At 35.4% G+C, this 24520-nt stretch overlaps 1 protein-coding gene across 4 annotated transcripts in view; it reads right to left on the bottom strand.

The window, feature by feature from the left end:
• The window catches only part of LOC141453213 (uncharacterized), a 61484-nt gene that overhangs the window by 9134 nt on the left and 27830 nt on the right, over positions 1 to 24520 (bottom strand). For 2 of the 4 annotated variants that reach the window (XM_074126147.1, XM_074126149.1), the window contains exon 2: positions 2349 to 2456. In XM_074126147.1, the coding sequence (XP_073982248.1) occupies positions 2349 to 2433 (85 nt within the window). In that variant the 5' untranslated portion in view covers positions 2434 to 2456. Of the gene's footprint in view, positions 1 to 2348; positions 2458 to 21392; positions 21522 to 24520 lie in introns of those variants that run through there. The other 2 variants (XM_074126148.1, XM_074126152.1) reach the window with 2 other exon arrangements.

Below are 24520 nucleotides of genomic sequence, written 5' to 3'. Positions count from 1 at the left end.
AGACAGATATAATGGAGTTTTTAGAGACTAGATCCTGAAAAGGTGGAACGTTAGGCTGACATTAACTAGGTTTTTCAAGAAGTGTTCAGTTCAAACATCTGCTTCCTCCACTGTTATGGAGCTTTCACGCCCAAAATGTATTTCTTTACAATTTTAATTATTCATACTATTTATCCTAAATATCCTTACTGTATCAGTACATCATATGTTATAATGAATTAATTTATTCCAAGGTTGATCTTCGGGAGACATTATTAGGGAGACTCCTGGCTAAACCACGATCATGGAGGAACTTCAAACCAAATATCAATGAGCCACCAATATCATCAAAGAATAACACTATTACCAGTGCCGCATTTAATTATAAGCTGTTCCATAAAAAATCCAAATTAAATAAATAATCAGCCGAGCTTAAAAGAAAGCTTTAACGAGATACTTTCAGCCGCCTGATTGACGTGCTTTGTTTGTTAATTTGTTTACAAAATATTGTTTTGTAAAAGTTTATTAACCATAAACTGTAGAGATTTCATTAATAAACTTTCTCTTTATAGGATATCCGTTCTATACTGTTTAGTTAATGTACTCGTGCTGATGAGAGTGTAGTGTACAGGCATAATTATTATTGCATCCAGTAAATAAGTTGAATGAATTGGTAGGTCAGCAGTTATGTAGGATTGTAGAAAATTTAATGAATTATTCAGCAACAACCAGTAAACTATACAATGTGAGCAGAGTAAAGCAACTGGGATTTTCGAGTGTCTTTGCTCAATGAGCAAAAAAAAAAGGAAAGAAAAAGAGGTTGGCTATTTACTCGGATTATGGCCAGCGTTATTCGGCATAAAAAAAGGGAAGCTCTTGGTGCAAGGGAAAGACCGGACGATCAGAAGAGAAAGAGTCAAAGGAGGGAATAATATAACTTTCTCTTTAACCAGTTAAGCGGTGGAATTTAGTTTAAAAAAAAAAACCCACACTGTGCGGAATTAAAATAAAGACAATGACGTGTATACACGTCGAACGCAGGGCAAAAACAACCAAAAGTTTTTACAACGTCATAATAGTCACTGCAAATGACTTTTTCTGCAATCTATGGGGCTTGAGATTACAGAGCATTCTCTGTGCTCATTCAAAATCTTGCACCGCTTCACGTATGCATTGCTCTAGTTAACTAGGGACTCACAAGAGCTTTTACAAGGAACAGAAAAGAGCTTTGAATTCTGTGCAAAATGAAATCATGCTCGAACTTAGGTCCTGAATCTCAGAGGTAAAAAGGGCATTACACAAGGGTTGAGAGCTTCTATTTGTGTGCCTAATTCCTAATCTCTGATGCAGAGACCAAACATGTACCAACCACTTATCATTTAGCTGACTCCCACCAACCCTTCCGAATAAAATACTGAGCAGTTCTATTGGTAAGATAATGGAAACATCCCACCAAATAATATTCTTATTGTATTTTATTAAAATTTGGAGTTTTTATAGTTAATGGCAATTTTATATTTTTCACAACCAGTACTCACGTCGAACGCACCCTAACAGAGATCTGACAATTAACGCGCATAACTGGTTAAGGATGCTGAAGAATTGAAGAGACCGACTAGATGGGCACATAGGGCATATCAGTGCGGGTTTTTTAAGGGCGCCAGGATTACGAACAACTCTTGATGCGAGCTTACAACAGTTTGAACAGAGTGGAAATATGGCGAAGGGACCAATACCAAGTAGGGCTACGAAAAAATCAAATAGACCAAGGTCTGTACTGCCAAAGGAGAAGTAAGACAGGTTGTGGCAACAATCGATCATAGTTTTGAACGGAAGGAAGTGTAGAGTCTCGATCTACTACCCCAGAAGACTCGCATCAATCTTCCATTTCTTAATTCATATTATTCACTCTTCTGTTTTTCCTTCACTCTATATTTGTTTAATATCCATTGAAGTACATTGATACGCATCGATTGGTATCTTTGAAAAATACGTACACTAATTAATTCTTAAACTATTTCTTTCACACTCCTATAATATTTCCGGTTCCGGTTAGATGGAGGCAATTTCATGACTCAATTGACACGACTCTCATTTTAATGAGGAGGACTCTTTCTTAAATGTCCACAAAAGTTCCAAATCAGGACAGAGTATGAAAAGGAAGTGGTCCTTTTCATACCACTTCCTTTTCATACTACTGCGAGTCTACAAACAGGAAACTATAAACTCGTTATTTAGGCAGTTTTTTTAATCTTTTTTTTTTTTTTTGTCGACATCAGGAAATTACTACAACTGAGTCTTGCTCTAGTAGAGTTACTTTATATTCGGCTTTTCTTGGTTAACATATAAATAAAATAAAAGGTACTTACAAGGGCCGGGCAAGGCCGCGGTCACTGCGATCAGGGCCAGTAGGACCGCGGCCACGGCTCCCCACACTCTCCAAGTTCTCCACATCCTAACCGCACCTTTCTTAGCACCTGTGCACACAAACAAATGATATATATGTTTTTTTAAATAAATATTATAATAAAAATAATTAATGATCACAAGGAAAGGGTTTGAAGCAGTGATTCTCAACCACTGTGCCGCGGTACTTTTACGTGCCGACAAATTTTAGAAATGCATACAATAAAAATTATATATTAAATGTAGAAGACGACATGAGAGTAGCATTATCATTTATACGACCAAATATAAACTGTTTTTTTTTATTTTATTTTATTTATTTATTTATTTTGTAATTTACAATCTGTATAAATATATACAATAAGTAAATAGGAGGTGAATGAGATGAACTGGTGCTGGAAGAGCAGGAGGAGAGAGAGTGGTAGCACTCTCTATAGGAGAGAGGAGAATGTGAGGAGGAGAATATAGAATAGAGTAGAGATTTAGGCCTTCCGCCTGCAAGGAAGTCGCGGGGCCACTGGCGATTCAGTCAGCGAGGAGTATTAGGGATGTCAGAGGAAGCGAGAGACCGTACAAGAGGATTAGAGCTAGTCGAGAGAGTATTATGGAATTTTTGGATATTTAGTCTTGGCGAGTTGGTCTATGAAGGGAATGTTGAGGTCGGTGTGAAGAGTGAGGTTAGTCACCGTAGAAAGGAGCGTCAGCTATCTGTCGGCAGTAGTTTTGACTGAAATGTCCTGTACAGTCCGTATGTTGGTCGGTTAGGCTGAACCACACAGCTCTAGTCCGTAAGTCCACATAGGTTTGAGAATAGTACTGTATATTAAACGTTTGAGTTCAATGGGTAATTTGGAGCGTCGTCCAAGAAGTCTGTAAAGTAGTTTCGCACGTTTCGTTATTGCTTGTCTTTTAAATCTAGTGTGTGGGTTCCACGTGAGTCTATGTAGAGACCCAAATATAAACTGTAATTATAAAATAACATCAAGCTCAAATTTCTCATTAAAAGTATTCTTATTATTAACTTGTAATTTGCTAGATTGCTTTAGACGGGCGGTTCCACCAGAAAGGGGAATGGGAAAGGGGTATCTCATGAGAGATACCGGGGTTTAAAAACAAATCCGGCTAAAGGTTGCCAGATGTCAATACAATAAACTAATAAAGTAGTAACAGGACATTAGGGAGCATGGAGACTCAATCGCCCAGTACGCTGGAATCATCTTAAAGAGTTCTGGTAAAGATTACCAGATGCCACAATCTCCGGTAGAGGAAACATTTAACCTCCCGAAGACGAGGAATCTAGTTTTATAACTTGTAATTAATCCCTTAATAAACATATACTGTTGTTTTTTGTAGTACATATTATTTTATTTTATATTGAAAATTGCCCGCTACCTTGGGCTTTACATAGACCGAAGACTTTCTTGGAACCCCCCACACTATACTTAAAAGAACAGAACTAAACAGACGCTATCGACTGCTTAAAAGACTCTTTGACGATAGATCAAAACTGTCACTAGACAACAAAAGACTGATTTATTCTACTATTTTGAAACCCATCTGGGCGTATGGAATAGACCTGTGGGGTTCAACCAAACGCTCCAATCTCCAAAGGATTCAATCTCTACAATCAAAAATACTTATTATGTATTTATGTCTCCAACCTGACAATACATACTGACCTTAACATTCCTTTTGTCACACAAGTCACTGAAAACAAGACACAGAAAACTCCACTTAAACCTGCAATCTCATATAAATCCTCTAGCACAAAAATCTTTCTTCTAGAACTCTTCCTGACAATCCGACAGGACGCCTTAAGAGACAGTGGCCTCGTGATCTCCTCTCAAGTGAAGAGAGCGACTAATAGCCTAATATTTTGGAGTGTTACCACTGGGTAACTTCTCCACTCCGTATACCTCTCTGTAATTCATAGTTCTGTTATCACTGTTACTTATAGCGCCAATGCGCTGATTGTAACAAAAATAAACGCAAAAAAAAAATTGTGTATTGAAAATAAACATACAACTATTTTACTCAGTGTATTATGAATAAGTAAAATACTTTTAAACTTATCTTATTGTTAGTGCACTGCCAAATTTTGAAATTGTTAAAAGTGTGGCGCGACAAAAGCAAGGCGGAGAATCACTAGTTTAAGGGAATCATACCAGATGATGTACTAGTTACTTCTGATTACTGTCGGCTTTGATGCTCCAATTAGGAATTTTTTGAGCCATTACCCAAAACTTAAGATGATACAAGTGACCAATTTCTATTGGCATTGAATGAACTCTGAGCCTGGATTTTTTCTTTTTAATTTCCTATTGTCCAACGAGGTAGGAGTATTCTAAATGGATTTTTCAGATACTAGAAGCAGAAGCTGCAGGTAGCGATGGTAAATGTCAAAAGTCCATCGTAAGAAGTTTCACAAATAAACAAAAATTAAAACATACCCTCATAAAGAAATCAATATTTATGAGTTTAGGTTAGCATAATTTAAAAATAAACATAAATGAAATACTATAGTTTGATAGTAGGTTACTGGGAATGTTTTTGTTGATAAATTATGTATTCGAAGAGGAGGAGGAGGAACATGTTCAGGAAGGGAGCTGTTGAATGACCTTGACCTGTTTGAAGGTCACTATACTCTTGAGATAACAGTAAATAGTATCCAAAACAAATACATACACTACTCTGACAACAACAACAACACAAAACACACACACACACGCGCGCACAAAGATTGCAACTGAACCACGACAACCAAAGAACAGAGCTAGCCGACCACCGCTAGCCTACGCAATGCACGTGCACGTTATTCTCACCAACTACAAACACAACAAACCTGGGCATCTCTAACCTTGATTAAAACCTTTAGATAACCTTTTCCATGGAACTATGACAAGAATTGCAGCGGTTTTGTGTTTTTTTTCCCCTCCCATGTACGTGCATATAAATGCGGCGCTCGACCTTAAGGTTATGAGTTTTGAAAAGGGGTTCCTTTGATTTTTAAAAATCAAAATTATAAGTTTACTTTATAACTGTTTCGTTAATTCGTCTAATTTTACGTTACGCATTTAGATTAATTAAAAAAGGTTACCATTTTAGAAAGGATTACTTGAAGGACGATCAAAACGGATATTGAACAAAGAGGCGCAGATTTACAATGCACTTCCGATGCCAATCTGGAGATCAGCCAAGCATTCTACTTCGCCTTTAAAACTTGGTAGTCTAAAATTAATAAGCACTGTTTCTTATTGTGTATCCAGTTCAGTAGAACCATTCGTAATGATCGGGATTAAGTGATTCAGATTATAACAATAAAAATTAGGTAATTTTCATTAGGTAATTAATTAGATAATATTTTAATTTTAAAAGCATTGCTGGAATTTTCAAATTTAAGGTATATTGGTATATACTTTTCCTGAATAAAACGCTAACCGATTTTTGCTAAAAATTGCCTTATTATTTTTTTTAAGGCGCATCAACATCTAAGGTCACTGGTGTCCGAAGGTTTTTTTTTTTCAGTGCACAGCCGGCCTCCGTAAGATGTTCTCTCATTACTGACAACACTCAGTTGACTGGACAGTGAGATGTAAGAAGCTCCTAGGAAGAGAAGATCTAAGAGTCAGCAGCTTCAAGACCGAAACCACTACGCTAATCACTGGACTAATCTCTTTCATAATTGGTTCAAGTTAAGTTCTAAAAGCAATTGGGTTTTAAACCATAAAATGGGAACCATATGAAAGTTTTTGTGACCTGTAGCATCAGATTTTTGTTCGTACAACAGAACCGTGATATACGATACAGAATTTCAAGGAGATTAAAAATTTAAAAACAAGAACTTTTAGTTTTTATAAAATTTTAAGCACAAGTCCTCCTTTAAAAAGTAGACTTGAATAAAAGACAATAAGTTTCTTCTAGTAAAATGCTAGAAATAGAAGAAACTAGGCCTCTCCAGTTGTACAGAAGATCGAGACACATTCTTGCCATTCGTGGAGAGAGGAAGTTTTCTGTTACTTTCTCCTGGAATACGACGTAGACTCCAGGATTCTAGTCTGCAAGCCGATCAGGAAGGACATTCTGCATTTGTATTCACTGCAGATAAATAACCAGTTTTATTTCTTTTCTACCTGGAGCTTTAGTGGTGTTCTTCTTTAGCCTCCTCATTACTCCAGTACTGGAGGTACATAGTTTAGAACTAGATTTCTTGAACTAGTCGCCTTTATTCACCATTGCATTGCTCTTTATGTTTTGTGTGATAAAAAATTGAGTATTATTGTAATTAATTATTGACTTTTATAAGAACGGACCTTCGAATTTCTACTAGTTGTTGGTTGACCCCAAAGCACGTAATGCCACTACAATAAAACTATAATTTTATGGCAGTCTCCACTAAGCTAGACCGTAAGTATTTGTAATGCAATTACGTCTCATCTCATCTTTTTCTTTAAAAATGGTGTTCATCATGACAGCAACGCCTTTTTTTTCAGGAATGACTTAACATCCAACTATCAGTGGACAGGGGACTCTAGCGCATACATTACTATTAACATTTTACCAATTAAATAAAAAAAAAAACAAATAGCTACTTGCTGGACTCGAACCAGTGATCTCCTGCTTACTAGTCCAAACTACTAACCACTGCAGCGAACCCGATAAGCGTCGATTTACAACCTTATAAACAAATTTTGTTAGAGTAAAATAAGTTATGCAAAAAATGCGTCTGTAAAAAAATGTAGGTCATTATGATCGTGCAGAGTGTAAGTCACCACTTGATACGCCTTTGTGATCATCAACTAGACTGCGGTATTTCATTCTGTATGTCCGCGAAGAAAGTTTGAATTAATTTCCACATTTTCCATAAATATCTTCTCGGAAGGAAGGGGCAAAAAATACAACTATTAATGTGGAGCAATAGTATTTTCCTTTAAGGAAAGAAAAGAAAAGCTGTTGTGTCGTCACTGAAAATTCATTCTACTGCTTTCGTAGCTTGGAAAGATAAGCGAAGATTGGAATTTTCACAAACCTTGCAGAAATATCTGAAATTGTAATCGCCTTAAACGATTATCTACAAGAGATGCGAGATCATAAAGGTCGGACCAAAGATTACGATTGGAATGCAGAGATAGTGTACAATATGCCCTAAATATGAAAGGATGTGCGATTTTGGTAAACTAGAGTTGGCCCTTTGAGAATGCACTAAACAGTTGCAAGGCTGCTATAAGTATGTTGGTATGAGTGCATGAGATATCAGCAAAAAGTGTTGTTCAGCAAGATGACCGTAGAGGGCAAATCCTGAACTCATTTTTTAGAATTATTTTAGACATGACCCAGAGGGGGGGCTGCTCCCCACAAAACTTATATTTTCTTTGAAAACTCAAAGTTGAAAATTTTCACAATTGCAAGAAAACGTAAAAGGAAAGTTTAGAAATAATGCCAAATTTTGGAAATTAAGGTTTTTAACGGAAATATACGGAATTGTGGCATCTATGAGACTGTGAGGTTTATCCAAAATAAATCTACGAAGGAAAATCAAAGAAATATGAAATCTCAAAGTGAAATTCAAAGAAGCCTCCAATCACCACACTACTAAACAGACCAACTTACATTCTATCATGTCTGCATGCGCTAGTCTAAGTTCCGCTATTGTCTGACCTCCATTTCTACCACCGTTTCTAATGAGTATAGTTTTATTCAATGGCTTCGGTAGAATATAATTCTGGAATTAATAATCCATTGGATTAAAATATAAATTAATTTTTTAAATTAAGTACTTTAGAAAGAAGTTTAAAGAATTTTAAAGCGAGTCAAGTATAAATCAAGATTATGGTAAATCAATTTGGATGCCAAATTGTTAATAGTAAATAAAGGAAGTTGAATTTAAATAAAATTTTAAGGGTCACTTTTAACTTTCTCCCAGCTGCGATTATGCCAAAATCTCGAATACGAACCTGCAGGTCTACAATTTTCCCATTGATATTTATTATATGATACGAGGAAGGATAAGCTGCCCTTTGACTATTTCCGTTGAATGAACTCATCAACATATATATTATAACACTTTTACAGCCGGAAGTATCACGATTTTAAACGGATTTTCACTTTTTATTTTAATGTCAGCAAAGCTTTTTCTAATTTTCGTGTATTAATACGTCACTTAGATCTACTGGTTATTTATTTTAAAAACATTTTTCCAAAGAAAATCTGTTTTTAAGACAAATCTACAGGTAGAATGGGGAGTAGGCTACCCCCCCTCTCCAAATAAATGGATTTCTTTTCACCACCATCTTACTACTCATCTGAATCCATCTCATCTGAAATGTACACACGCCAACTTTTTACAGTTTCCCAAAATTAAATTCACACAGAAAGGAAAGCGTATTGCATCTAGTGAAGCGAGTTAAATTAAATTCAACGCAGAAACATTTATAGCTATCGGAAGTTAGTTGTATATGAAGCGGAAATGACGTTAAGGATAAAATATTCTTTAGGGAATGAAGGGGATAAATTAAATTCGCAAAAAATCAGCCATAGAATCTTTTTTTTTCAAATAGACATCCCTAAACTATTAAAGTAAATTAAAAATATAGCGAGAATAAATTCACGTAATTTTTTTTGATAGATAAATTATCTGATAATAATGGGCGCTATTTAAATTGAAAATTGATTGAATAATAATAAAAAAGAAATATTCCCTTTCAATATGTCGCTACCTAACGGTGTTGCTCGCCTAACTAGCCAATTATTCATTACCGTACCTTGTCCTAAAATTCTGGTCCCGTTATTCTCGTTACTTATGACTACACATCCAGTATGTGTAATACTTAACTAATTTCTTACGTCATCATTATAAATTCACTAAATAATTTTAGAGGTAATGTTTACAGAATAATAGGCTGTTAGAGAGATCTCCCAACCGATAGCATACTTGCGGTTAAGGAACAATCTCTTGTCTAAGTCTAGAGTGGGATAGAACAAGGAATTTAAATTTACAATTCTTGCAATTATTAATTTCTTAAGCGATAATTTGAACGTGTTCAAATAAATAATTTGGTAAAAAAAAACATTTTTTGCTAAATGGACCTTAAAACTTGTATTTCCGGAAAAAATAAAATACGAACATTAACTTGAACGTAAAACTTCCGCTTGCTAATTGTATTGAGAAAGTAATTCTTAAAATACATATGAATGGGTAAGACTATACACTAAGCCGATTCATTCATATTTATTTAAAGCTCGAAACAGTTTAGCCAAATAATTAGCACCTATCACTTTCTTTCTAACTTCCGTTCGCTTTCTGTTAGCTTCTCTTAAGATTTCAATTTGTTTACTTATTCTCATACTGCTTGCAATTGCGCGCTGAATTGAGTTTCAATCGATTATATACTTGTTTTGAGGTTACAATTAAGTGCAAGTGGAGGAGAGAGGTGGTAATAAAGGGAACAAAAATCAAATAAAAAAGTGATCGATGACGAAAATTGGATTTCGAGATAGAATTAACGTTTAGGGAATAGTTACGCCTTTCTCTAGAGAGTCATTTCAGTGGATTTGTATTGATTTGTATGAATTTCTAACTTATAAGTAATGTAAGTTTGAAATAAAATGCCTTTCCTAGCAAGGGGAGGCTATAGATCTAACTATCGATTTCGTGTCGAGGGCGGAATCGAATTGCTAACGTATTTCACTGTATAGTACTCATACTACTAAATAAAATCAAAGGCCAATCTATACTAGTCCAGCAATACATCGTAGCATTGCGGTAATAGTATAACTACTCCCCTACTGTGGCGTCTACAACTTATCTTTTATTCAGTTTTTTCAATTTAAAGCGCATCAACAGATGAGGTCATTGGCGCTTTCTTTCAGTGCACTGCCAGCTTCCGGACAGTTACTGGCAACAGAACCTGAAAACGTTCGCGTTGGAACGCTAATCACTGACCTAATTATTTCTCTCTTCTGCAGTTATTAATCTATTTTATAAATTTTACAGTAAACATGATTAAGAGGCGAAGTTTCGCAATTTTCGGTTCTATACGATGATAATGACCTCATTACACTTCGATATCGCGATCTTCTGTACTTTCATTTCTATCAAAATTATCAACTTTCTGTTTCCCCAATTAGATGGGAAAACCAAATGCCTCTGGCGATAGACATGAATATAGCAATTTAATTATTTTCTCTGCCTGAAGCGCTTAGTGCTTAGTTTTCTCCGCCGTAGGTAAGATATCTGGTTCCTGAGGACTAGACAAGCGAGTAGACCGAAACATTGGCTGTTTCAAAGATTTAAAAAGAATAAAAATTTTCAATGAAATAATCACACGAAGTAGATGCCAAGAAAATTATTAAAAACCATTTTCAAGAGAATCATTATAAGAAATAACGAATTAGTAAAAATTAGACTTCCGGTAAGGCTGAAAAATCACTATCAGATACCGAGGTGGTACCAAAAATATTCTATGATAACAGAATATCTAAAAATCGAATATAACACCAAACTAGGTATACCAAAATCGCTTTTAATCATTCCGAATTGGATGGTGGCAACTTAATGTAAACTACCTGTTTAGAGGAGGGTTTGTCGAGATATCCAGACCAAAAACGGTATCTGCTTGAGGTCCAGGTAAGACGCAAGAGAGTAGTATCCTTCAGCAGGACTACATTTAGAGGTAGATAGGGACTTAGATAAAAAACATCGGGAGACCTGCCATTACAGAAGTGTCTGCATTCCTAGCTGGCGACATCTGCGACCTAGAAATTATCTAGTCGTCTAACACCCTCTCTCTCCTGTGACGCATTTAACAAAACATAAGATAAATAATGGTTAGGAAAATGAACCAATAAAATTTTTTGATTTTGTTTTTAATCTAAAAATAACTTCTTTTTAAAGAGAGATCTGAAATTAATGTCTGCCCTACAAAAAAAACAATCTTAGTTTTATAGAATGTAGATGACTTTACGAGAATTTGATGCAGAATAAGGAACAAATGGATTGGCAATAAAATAAAGATCGTATAACTAAAAAAATGAGCCATTATTATAATAAAATTTACAAGCAAACTGGCACTGCCGCCAAAACCGATTTGGTAGTTTACCAATAAAATTGATCCCTACATTATATTTAGAGAATTATTTAGTGGTTTCATTTTCACTTATATGAAAAAGAAAACTCAACCATCCTCTTCTCCCCCCGGAAATGTCTTAAAACGCATTTTCCGGGGTAAATGTTACAAGTAGAAGCGCTATTCATCTACGTATGTGCAGAGAGCAATCGACGTAAAATAAAATCGATCTATGGCTTTTAAAGACCAATTCACACGATAAATTATGAAAAATTTGAAAAAATAAAGTATTTCCTTTTGCTTAATGCAGTCCGACAAACGAACTTGCCAATTAAAAGTTTCACGAGACAAAAAGAAAAAACAATCAATGAAAATCTGCAATTTTACGGCTGGCAATTTTCATACCGGAAATCCAGCCACTAGAAAATTAACTAGTCTAAAATTGTGACATAATTATTTTCTTTTTGTCTTTGGTCATCGTCATGTACGAGTATAATGGTAGACAAGTGACGGACCAAACCACGCCTATTTGCTCTCTCACTCCCTCTCATTGTAACGGCAATCAAAGAACGACGGCAACAGTTGGCAATTTAACGTAAAAGCAAAGTAAAAGTGTCGTAAAGTAGATTATACATTACTACAAGTGGCTAGTCGCCGGGAAACATTCGTGAAACACTTTTAATCACACACATTTGTTGACTCTAACGTGTTTTATATAGTCAGGATTTCCTCAATTGGGGAAAATTAATGCTTTCAAAGCTATAAGGGGGTGGAAATTTTTTATTGACAAGAATTACGACAAATTTTTCCTATCGTTAATTTTTATAGTGAAAACTTATTTCTTAAACGACTTTTTGTCTTGTTTTCGATGTTTACAATATTAAATTGTAATATTTTGTTATTTAATTTTACCAAATTTGGGTGGTTCCTGTCCAAAAGTTTCATTCAGGTTTTAATATGGATGTGAAAGGTTATATTAAATCAAGCGTTGCCATTGGAAAACACAATAATTATAGCTTATTTAGACCTTCGCTGACGACACTACCATTCTCCCCACACACTCTGACCCTATCCTCGCAGCAGGAGCCTCACTACAGTCCCACCTTCACTTAATAGAACCTTGCGAATAAAAATTAACCCAGTTAATTCTAAATACACAGTCTTCACACTCAAACGTCAAACTCCACCACCTGTCTTCTTACATCATACATCTATCCCACCAGCCGACCATGTGCGGTACCTTGGAAAGTACCTAGACAAGAGACTTAACAGGAACCCCCATACAAGACTTAAACGTACCGAACTGTAACAAACGACACAAACTTCTAGCCCTGACTACTTGACAAACGCTCAAAACTCTCACTACAGTACAAACGACGACTCTATACAGGCTCTTCTCACACCAACTTACGGACTCGAACTTTACGGAACAGCTAAACAATCCAACATCAATATGGGCTGCAAACACTCCAATCCAAAATACTCCGCGGCATAGTAGACGCTCCATTCTATGTTGGCAACAATACATACAGATCTCCAAATTCCACTCGATCTCCGAAGAACTTGCCCAAAATCCGATATAAAAATTTTCATCAAAAACTCTCTCATTTCATCCCCTAACCCTTTAGCTGTAAACTTGTCTTCATCTACACTACCCTCCAATCTTTGAAGACGGCTGAGGCGCCGTTGGCCCCGTGACCAACTGGGTGACTAATGGCGGTCATCACTGGATGACCGTCATTCACGTCTGCCACGTTACTGTATACATACATTTATCTCATTTACTAGATTTACACCTGTGGGTACAGGTGTAAATCTGAAAAAAAGGATAAATAAAAAAAAAATTAGATCTAGATCTCCCTCTAGAGCGCTAAAAACTAATTTAATCGCAAAAATTTTACTTATAAAATTGATTTTACACATTACCAATTAACATTCAGTACAAGAGATATGTTTTAAGGAATTCTAATTACTAAGACTGCAGCAAGTTGTAATTAGCGATGGTATTCGCTCAAAAAAAAAAATATCTTTTTCTTAAAGAAAAGATGGGAAGAAAAAAATTATAATACTTTTGCAGCGCATGCGCACCCTTTAACGGTTTGTTTAGCGATAATAACTAAAGGTTTCCCGGTTTCAACGGAATCAGCCGGTTCAAACTAACGGTAATCCAAGTGTAAAATTGATTACTTCTTGGGAATATGTAGAAAAGGTAATTCCAGAAGCTAGTGGAGGTAATCAATCGCTTGATAGACAAACCTAGGATTTGGTTGGGGGGAAATTAGTCTTATAAGAAGCTGTATATGGACCATTTTCCTAAACTTTAAAGATATTTCCTGTGCACACCTCCTACCCTCACCCGCCAAATAATTTTAAAAATTGGAATTTAACGGCCATCACTTCCTCTTGCAACAAGAAGGGAAACGCGTAATAATTTGATAGTAATAAAAATATTTTTATTACATTTATTTAATGGTAGGTGACACCAAATTATGGCTTTTCACAACACAGTCAAAACAGAACAAAATGTTCTGAATGATTACAGTTCTGAAAATTACCTAATTTTCTTTTTTCTTTTTTTTTTGTTTCCAAAATTATTGTGACATCCAACATGTCCAGGATGGTGATGAAGGCTAGGTTTATGTTTATGATAGTTACATCGCACTTGAACAGTTATTATTGTATTATAGCAATAGCAGTATAACGGCCACAACATCATATTTCTTGGCATAGCACAATGATGAGTCAAAAAGAATGGTTTGGTTCCCTCAACCACACATTCCCCCTTTGTGTGGCGGCGCGTCCGTGTAGACTCGCACACAAGTTTGGACTGACACACTCACACTCACAAAACGGAAGAGCACGCTTCGGCTATTTGTACAGCGTGTATGTTCTACCTGGGTCCGCTTGCAGCACACTTTTACAAAAAGAGCTAGTAGAGGTAACGGTCTGAGAAATAGTAGCGGACCCCGTCCGTGTGGGCGTGCCCTATATTTACTTCTACCAATAGTAACAAAAAAATATAAAAGTTGGACGGGCTTTTTTTTGGTAAGATTTGAAAACATTAATGTTCATTGGTCCGTAACAATATTCAGAATTATTTATTTATTTTTTGAGGTTTTAATAATTAACAAAAATGAGGATACCTCATCAATTTTCCTTTACCGCAGTATTCGTAATAAAATTACCATTAAAGTTATAATATATACTAAGAATTAGTGACTTAAAGGGAGGCAAGGGAATGGTTCAGTGGTTAGCGTATAAGATACCAACCCGGAGATCCTGGTTTCAAATCCAGCTGCCCCTCTTTAGACTTTCTCTACCCAGGAGCTTCTTACAGCTCACTGTAAAGGTGATGGAAAGTGTTGCCTATGGAAAGTGAAGGCCGGCAAATGCAGTGAAGTGCATTTTCCGCAAATCTGTTCAATGAAATGCACTTTCGTTCAGCCAATATCCTCTCAAATTTGAAATTATGGTACGAAGTGCATAAATTAGTTAAAATCGTATATCACATTGAAATGGTAAATTTGTGGGCAGGCCAATGAACTTCCTTCGTCCAGGAGGGCCATGAATCGAATTTTTCGAGATAAATATTTCAAATAAGAATTTAAGATCTGGGAAATTAAAAGAAAAAATCACAGGAGCCATTTTCAAGAAAATTTCAAAATGAAGTAAAATCGATTCAGGAACGTGGCAAACTTCCGGTTACCCAAGAAATTACTGCTAGGAATTGAAAAATTATTTGAGTCTTATGCGAGCAATTGAAAATTCTGAACGATCGAAATATTTGCAATGATTTTTTTTTTTTTTCAATTTATATAAAGGAAAATTCTGTATGAAAATGAAGCGATCCATAGCTTAAAGTGTTATATCCTAAACGATGCATTCAAAGCAATGCGGAAATAATCCAGTCGTTGAGCAAATAATATATGTTATTTCCTGCACTTCACCGTGTTAGTTTTTTTTAATTGCTACATAATCTAGAAAGCATTAGCTCAACAAATGAGACGCAAAAACTGATAACAGAAAACTAAATATAAGAAATTAGTTACTAAAGTAATTTGGAGGTTAACATAATTTCTTATAAATGTTTTTAGTAGAAAGTAAGAAGATGGAAAAAACGTTAAGGGTAAAAACGGAAGTCATATAATAGCATTGTGTGCATTGAAAGTGCAAAGTTAAAGAGAAAATCGCATTTTCTAGAAGCTCGCAAAAACGTGGTAAACTGTGGTACTTTCGGTAGATAGATTTTGGGCGCAAAATTACTGTCGGTTACTTAAACTAAATATTCAGTCGTGAATTTCCGTTTTAAAGCTGGAGTCTTGGAAAAATACATACAACAGAGATCATGTTCATAAAAACAAGCACCTAGTTTTGGGGCTCAATGTACGCCGAAATGTGTATTTCCGCTGAGAACTGAATAGCGGAAATTTTTCTCGAAAGCTGTACTCTAGCTTTGAGAAAGCAACTTTCGTTAGAGAAAGTAAACAAAAAACGAGACTAATCGCATTGCTAATCGAACTACTTTTCTTGGTGTAGAGAATCGCACGCTCTGTTTTCGATCTTGAATCATGCGTTTACGCTCTAATGAGTTTAAAACTGACGCTCAGCCAACTCAATCGTGGTGTAAGAGCAGTTTAACTTCTTCAGTGAGGTTTTCTTGCGCTGACGGGAGAGGAAAAAAAGTCTCAGATTCGAATAGTGAATGGCAAGTTTCTTTGTAGTTTCAAGAATATCATCAACAGAGACTTAACAAACTCAAGAAGCTTACATAGAGGAGTTTTTCAACTGCACATAGCTTTGAATTTCTTAAGAGGTTCTTAGAAATATGATGAACTCTTTACTAGACTTAAATAAATAGAACTAAACAGACGCTTTCGTTAATTTAAAAGACTCTTAGACGATAGATCTAAACTGCCTCTTGTCAACTAAAGAATAATTTATTCTTCTATTTTAAAACCCATCTGGGCGTATGGAATAGAGCTGTGGGGTTCAACCAAATGCACCAATCGCCAAAGGATTCTATCTCTACAATCAAAAATACTTCGATCCATAGTAAACGCTCCATTCTATATCTCTAACCGTACTATGCATACAGATCTTAACATTCCTTTTATCGCCAAAATACGATACAGGAAACTTCCACTTCAACCTACAATCGCAGCAAATTCTCTAGCCCAAAATCTTTCTTCTAGACAACTCTTCCTGACAACCCAACAAAACGCCTTAAGAGATAGTGGTCTCATTATCTCTCTAGTCAACAGAGTGGCCAATAGTTCAGTGTTATCATTTTTACTGATACCACAACGTGCTGATGATGGTAGCAAAAAAAAAAAAACGCGTAAATAAAGAAGTATTGATGACTCCTGAATTAATGAAAGTTGGAAACACAGGTTCTATCAGACTGAAGATTAGGTGTGCGAGCTACAGGTGCAAATGTTGCAAATGAACAGAGTGTTCTTCATCTACTGACCCGTAGTATTTTCTTTTCCTGGGAGCTTTTTACAGCTTATTACGCGGCGATGGACAATGTTATTGCCTGTAATGAAAGAGCACTCTCCAGAGGCCGGCACTGGAGCCAATGACCTCAGATGTTGGGCCTTAAATTAAAAAAAAAAAAAAGTAACAGGGTAATATTTGCATTTTATCAGGTTTCTGCAAATAGATGTACCACAATTTCCGGTCAAAAAATGAATTTTAGAAAATTGGCACGATCACAAACCTACCAACCAGTAGTATAAGAGACTAAACATTTTTAATATAACACTTCCGGTTTGAGAATTTTGACGCTGAATTAAAATCGACGAATTTTATACAAACGATGTTTACTTTGTATCGTAATTTGATATGTCTTACTACGTTTTGCGAACTCACTGAGAAACAAAAATATCGATAGTTAAGTTCTTCAAATCGTCTTCATAAAAGTAGAAATAGATGTTCAAAAAAAAGAGTTGAATACTTCCAGCAGAATCTGAAACCGAAAATAATGGCAATTACAGAGTAGACAAGTAGTATTAAAGTAGGTGCATACATGAGAACTCAATCGATGCGCCCATTGGTACGTTCTACATAGAATTAGAGCATGCATAATCTAATAAAGTTGTAAAAGTGGCCTTAAAATTGATCTTTTTTTTTTTTTAAATTGTATGAGAAATAAAAAGAAGTAATAATGTGTTACACTTTACTTACAACTTAGCGCCATTCACACACCAGTTCTTTAAAAAATAGATTTGCCTAAAGATTACGATTTTTTACGGAATATTTACTCTGTTAACTCCAACCAAGTGACGTCATGTCAATACAATATCAATGCATCATTGAAATATAATCGTATCTAATAATCTAAAGGTAACCTAAAGCAACGGCCTCCTGTATTCCGTAAAATATATTCAAGTAGCTGTTCATTATTTTTGGTGACTGATTCATAGTTTCAATAGGATGAAAAAATAAATGCAAGTTTTCAGTCGTGGTACATTTATTCTGGCGAGCTTTCGACCTAGGGACTAGGGTCATCTTCACACCAACCCTGTAATGTAAAATATTACTTTGGTAAACTAGCCCAGAAGATCCTATATTTAAGCCATTTTCTTTAATTTTTCTTTTTTCCATCGCAAAAAATAAGAACTTGAGGCATCAATTTCATGACTCGTTCATGCTGAATTCAAAAAAAATAAAAATATTTTTAAGTCAATGAAAAAAAAGAACTCCATCACCAAAAACCAACTTAAAGTGACCAAAAAAAACGTAGTTTTTTTCTAATTTTATGGCAAAAAACGGGCATCGTAATCGATATTTACTACAAAAATATATATATAAAAGATAAAACTGGTTGAAAAAGATGGCCTCCCCACACTTCGCCCTGTCTTATGGTGTTTTATTTTTTCTCAAAAGTGGTTCAAACGATTTTTTGTTTTTAAACTTTGCATTTATATTGTACATATCTAGATTTTATAATTTTAATAAGATTTACAGGGTATTTAGTTTTATTTAGAACCATTTCGAGGAGAGATGAGTGGTCGGCTTCGCTGTTTTCATGATTTCACGTGATTTCCGGTTTATACGTACTTTCAGTCTTAATAAGAACGAAGTATGTAAGTATGTAACTAATACAGGTAGAAGAAAACCTCGATGATTCCAACAAGAGAAAGTTCTGCGTGTGTTCATGCCACACTTTTTTTTCATATTAAATTTCCATGTATGCTGCAGTAACTTTCCTTTTTGGCGGGTGTTATTACGGAATAGGAAGAACATCTTTAACATCAATTACACTTTAATACATTTCAATTTAGTTTTATTATTGTATAATTATTTTTTTACTCGGTATATATGTTTTTACATAATTAAATCGTATGCAATCATAAAGTTGATATTAAAGGAATAATCAGAGATCAATGAGAAAGAAAAATATATTAAGATCTGCGAGGAATTATCTGCATCAGCTCCTGTCATCGCCGATTTCCAAATAGTGATCGAGAACTTCAAAGGATATGGTGGATAATAAAAATATCTATTCGATTTCCTGTTAGAGTATTCAAGTGTTTCATGCATCCGGTCAAGCGAGTGTCTTGAAATTCGCAAGGTTCTAGGGAACCCCCATGAAATTTCCTGTTTTGTTGTGCCAAATTTTATTTTTCAAACTGGGAATCTTAGATATCATCCATTTAACCATCATCTTTCAAAGAAATCTCTCTTATATTCAGTTAGTTAGTTTGCACTGCAATCGCTATAGTCTAAGATGTGTGGTGACTCTTGCTTATAAAGATCAGTTGGGCATAATTTGTAAAAACAAATATTCAGACATCCTGGAAATCGTAAAAAGTCAAGACCTCATAGGCAAGGCCTGATTTATAGAGCCACCCATGCAGACCAGGAAGACGTAGACATGTTCCTTCCTCTTTGCTCCGACGATGCAATCGTTAACCAAACCGTTTTCGTAAACTTGGAATGCAAGCTACTTTTTTTCTTTTTCTTTTTTTAAATTAAAACGATAACTTTTATTTCAATTTATTTTTCAGACATTTTGAAAATGTAGGGATTAAAGGAGGGGACATAATAAGTTTAAAAATTAAAATTCTACTTCCGGATTTGATGGTTAGAACAGCAAGTGATATGCACGGTAACTATCCAGATTCAGTTTGGAGTATATTCTTAATTTATATCAGGCTATACCAAATAAGGATAACTGAAAGTTCAGTAGGGCTTAATGATGTAATGTAAGTTTAAGTAGTAGTTACTCTTGCAAGAGAATGACGTTGGTGCGCTCGCAGCAGATTAAATTTATTGTCTTTCTTGAAGTACCTAAAATATAAACGAAATAGGCTGAAAGACTTCAATGCTCGAAAAGGAAGAATGCGCGTAAATCAAGATGTTGCTACAGATTAAAAAACTTGGTACTTATACTGGAGTAGATTTGTAATAAAACTTTTATCTCCAACAATTGACCAGAGAAAGCCTAAGTTATCACTGTTTCCCTTCATCAGATCTTAGGGAACTACAGCTTTTTAAGCAGCTCAAGTTGCATTGTCAGAAACACTTACAGATCTACCTTTCTATCTATCTTTAATCTACTGTCTCAATTGAATACTGCTGAAGTTATGTTCATCAAACGATGCTCCTAATGAGCATAATGGCAACCGAAACAACCATCAACATCATAACAAAATACATAATTAAAGGCCTAAGAATTTTGTAACAATTTTTAAAAAATCTATTTCCATGGTCTTCAAACGTTACATTGTAGAGCATTATATTTAAATGTTACAAAAAAGAAAAAGATTAAAAGAGAAAATTTCTAAACATCCACGAATCTGCTCTACCATGAAGTTTGAAAAACCTCGAAACCAAGGGGGCAGAAATTCTAAACGACAAACAAATAAAGGTTGGGCCTCTTACCAAAACAATGAAGGAGAAACCGCTACTTAAGTGGTAAGTGGATTGGTTTGAAGACACTTCAGCGTTATTGAAACATGAGTCAGCATATTGGACAGGTGTAAGACGAATGAGCAATTCTATTAGCTATTGATGTTCTTTAAAAAAAAGAACAATGGTCGGACATGAGATAACCGGTAGTTCTATGCCAGAGGTTCTGAATCGAACATTACAAATTCTTTGATGATTATCTTTCAGACTGTACTCATGTAGAGACGAAAATAGTCAGCTGCGATAGTACCTAGAAGTACTCCAGAAGTCAAATGACCTTACATTCAGTCCTGGCTGCCTAGAAGTTCAGAAAATAAGGACAGTTTTATCGAGTAAAAGTAAAACATGTTTTTGAAAGATACAGAACAAAGTTTGTCCTAATAGTTCTATGTAACAAAGCGAGCATCAAAAAGAGCCCACCTCGGAATCGCTCATGGTCTGAACAGAATGCTGTTCAGTTTCTAGCTTTACAATGATTACCTGGTTATATTAGCAGGAAATGATGTGAAATCATTGTGCCAAAGGTTTAGGAACTACCGCACATGAAGCGTATACGGAAATACATAGTCAGTGCCTACATGGTATTAGTCGTATTGTAAGGTAGGCCTGAGATGCTATCTTTACTTTGGCCAATTATAAATCCTCTACTGAACCTCCAAATGCTAATAGCCTCAGCTTGTGTACGACGTTCTTTTGTATTGCTTTATTTTGGAACAGGTCTTCTTAAATTTAAAATTTACCCAACTATAACTAAACTACATAGAATACTACGTACTAGGGACATAGAACACACACCAAAAATCAATTTTTCAAGGAAAGCCAGTTTCGAGAAAAAGAGTTCACCATAGAGGCCCACTTCAGAGTTATATAATTCGCCCAATACCTTGGAAAATTTGGGAATGTAGCAATTATTCCCTGGCTATAAACGGAAGTAGCTCACGAAAATCTTTTAAAAGAAATAAATAATAGTTTTTTTAAAAAATTCAAATAAATTATTAATATTTATAGTTATTTATAGAGTTTACTTACGTTATAATAAATTAAATTGAAACAAAACAAAAATTTGATGAATGCAGCTCTCTGGATAAAGGAGTGCAGTTAGTGCAAGTACTCCCGAACAGCCGATCAGAGTGGTTGCAGTTACAAGACTGAAGAAGTGAGGGTCTGGAAGTTACATGGTCAGGGTCTCTATATCGCCCCACCACTACACTATTCTGGAGGATATATGAAGAAGCCCATCCATTATCTTATTCTGGTTTCTACTTTGTCACCAGTGGCCAACCAATTAATCAACTATTGCCATGAATGGACGATCTAATTATTATCTAATTTGAATTAGCAAATTGTAGGTAATCTGATTTTTTTTTTTTTTTTTTGCTGCAAGGGCGAAATTTGGAAGTTACGGCGGCCTAAAAATTCAACCAATTCTTCGGGTATTCTGTAAGCTCAGAATTTTAGCGAAATAATAAATTTGGGGCGTGAAAGAGAAGGGAGCGGTGGGGTGTAGAATGGACGGAAACGGAACTACAAAAGACGAGCGCAAATATCTCCGTTTTGAACCCTTACGCAACTGTCCAATCGGAACAGTTTTAGTTACTAAAAATTTAGTTCAAACATTTGAACTCTTAAGAGTTTGAGGAATTGATGATTGAAGTGAATAAAACAGACCACAGATAAGCGGCAGTAGTGAAAAGAGTACCATAACCTTAAAATGCATAACCTCCTACTGTCTGGTTATATCAACAGCGGTGTTGAAATGGAAGAGGAATAACATATTCGAACTACCCATTACTTAATTTAATAAAACAACCTTGGAACTGTAGACGTGCCTTACAAAAAAAAAAAAAATCAGTATATCATTTATGAATATTTAATTGTATTCGTAAGTTATTATTTAAATAAGGTACGAACATGAGGAAACGTCTATAAATACAGAGGTCAATAGCTCGCACACTCGCTTGTCTCAATAATGATGACGCAAAATACATTCCATGACGTCACTAAGCAATATTCATTTATAGAACTTTTCTTGGAACTTGGAATTTTCGCGAAGGAAAAGAATGAAGCCGAAAATTACTATAGCATTTTTAGTATACTGTGGCTTCAAATATTCTTAACTGTATAATACTTGTATGAACGATGTGACGTGTAAAACCAGGTGTAACTTCCTTACAAAAATTTGTAAAATATTGAAAGCTATTTATCATTTATCATTTTAGTAAAAAGTACTCAAGTTTGAAGTTTAAAGGAAATTGAAATACGTAAAGTGCAAAAATACTTGTTTAACTTCGGTCTGGAGAGGTAGTCAGAGAAGCCGGCCTCAAAATTACCATAACAGAGAACCGTTATGGAAGCATTTCCTTGCCTTAGAAAGCTCCGGTGTGGCGAACGGATCTTAAGGATTAATGAGGGTGAAACGAAATAACCTGGTGTCGAGTAGTGATGGTCCATCTGTGATGATTGGTCTTAACATTTTCGAAACCTTAAAAGAATTCCTGGCTCTCAAGTCCATCACTACATACAATGACTTATCATGGCAGAAGTTGACAGAAGAATTTTGGCGGTAAAAGAGGTGTTTTTGGGGATCATGCTTCTACATTGAAGAGTTGCCTTATTTTCAGATACTCTAAGACCCTGCTATATAAAACAATTGACTGCTCTCCAAGACTTGAAAAACAGCAGATATTTGGACCATATTTCGGGTTGTACAAGATTGGAGAAGAAGGTCTAATCTTGGAGCAGAAACTGAGTGACTGCATGATGAGCAGGGCATGTGCCAAGAAAGGGTTTATTTGGAATGTCAAAAAGGATTTACAACAGAGAGACTGTTTGGAACAAGTCGGGCTCCCGAAGTTGAGATGGTTAAATGAAATGGTGGAAGAGATCAGAAGATTTGGTCTCTCCGTAATTGGATTGTTGCAGCTAGCCCAATCTCTAAAAGATCTCTAACGGTTTGTATACATACACACGCGCACATAACTTGGTTTCAATTAGAATGATTATATGGTATGTAAATTGGCAATTATAAATTAATTTTCAGAGATGTATTTTTGTTTCCGGCGCACTGTTAATCATGCACTACTGCTACATGTTTCTTGACACCTCAATTAGAGAAGAAAATGCACCTTCAGCCATCCAAGTACATCTACTCGAGAGCTATCAAAGTTCAATCTGATTTTTTTTTTTTTAAATGATTTAAGGCGCGTCAACATCTTAGGTTATTGGCGCCCGGAGCTTTTTTCAGTGCACTGCCGGCCTCCGGACAGTGTTCTCTCGTTACAGACAAACTGTCCATCACCGGACAGTGAGCTGTAAGAAGCTCCTAGGAAGAGAAAATCTAAGGGTCAACAGCTGGATTCGAACCTGGGACCTCCGCGTGGGAGTCCAGTATGCTAACCGCATAGCTAATCTCTTCCCTACTCTTTTCTTATTATTTTCTAAATTGCCTACACCCAATATGTCAGCCAGAAAGCTTTTATTAAGCTCTAAAGCTGGGCACCCAATACTCAGATATATTTTTTTTTACCTGTTTTTCAAGGGTACGTCGAAAAAGTCCGAAACTTTGAAGTGATGCATATAAAAGAATTTCAAGAAGCAGCATATTCTGATCAAAGACCAATATCGGTTGCAAGTTAATCTTTTTTTGTTCAGAGGGAAGATTAATAGAAGTTCTTGTACTTAGAGATGGGCTGTAGCGATTTTGAAGTAGTAGCAGTGAAGGGCGGCAAAAGGAAGTCATGCGGGTGTTCAATTCAGATTTTTTAGTGTTATGAGCGATTATAAGATAGATCGAATCTCATGTTCCTGGAACAGCAGATAACCGGAAGTGATTCTCATAAAAAGAGATGCTTAAAGGTTTTTCAAGTAGTTTTTCTCGAGATACCAAAGATTTTCTCGAGAAAGAGTTAAACTAGATTTTTATTTTGTTTAAGTTTCTCGTGAGGATATTGAATTAGATTTTTAAAATAAATTGCTGCCACAATAAAACCTATTCACGTCTCTAACGGCCTTTCAACATTTCATTCAGCAAAAATATACAAATAGAAGACCAATATCTGTCAATGAAAATATTTGGAACCAATTAAAAATGATGTAAGCAAATTAAAAATAAAAATCGATAAAAAAATAAATATAAAATCAATAACATCTATTCTATC

The sequence above is a fragment of the Rhodnius prolixus genome, unplaced genomic scaffold (genome assembly GCF_049639745.1).
Source record: "Rhodnius prolixus isolate KJV_2025 unplaced genomic scaffold, Rpr scaffold_3, whole genome shotgun sequence".
NCBI classification, from domain to species: domain Eukaryota; kingdom Metazoa; phylum Arthropoda; class Insecta; order Hemiptera; family Reduviidae; genus Rhodnius; species Rhodnius prolixus.
The sequence above is the reverse complement of the archived record's forward strand: the minus strand, read 5'-3'. Positions and strand labels throughout refer to the sequence as shown.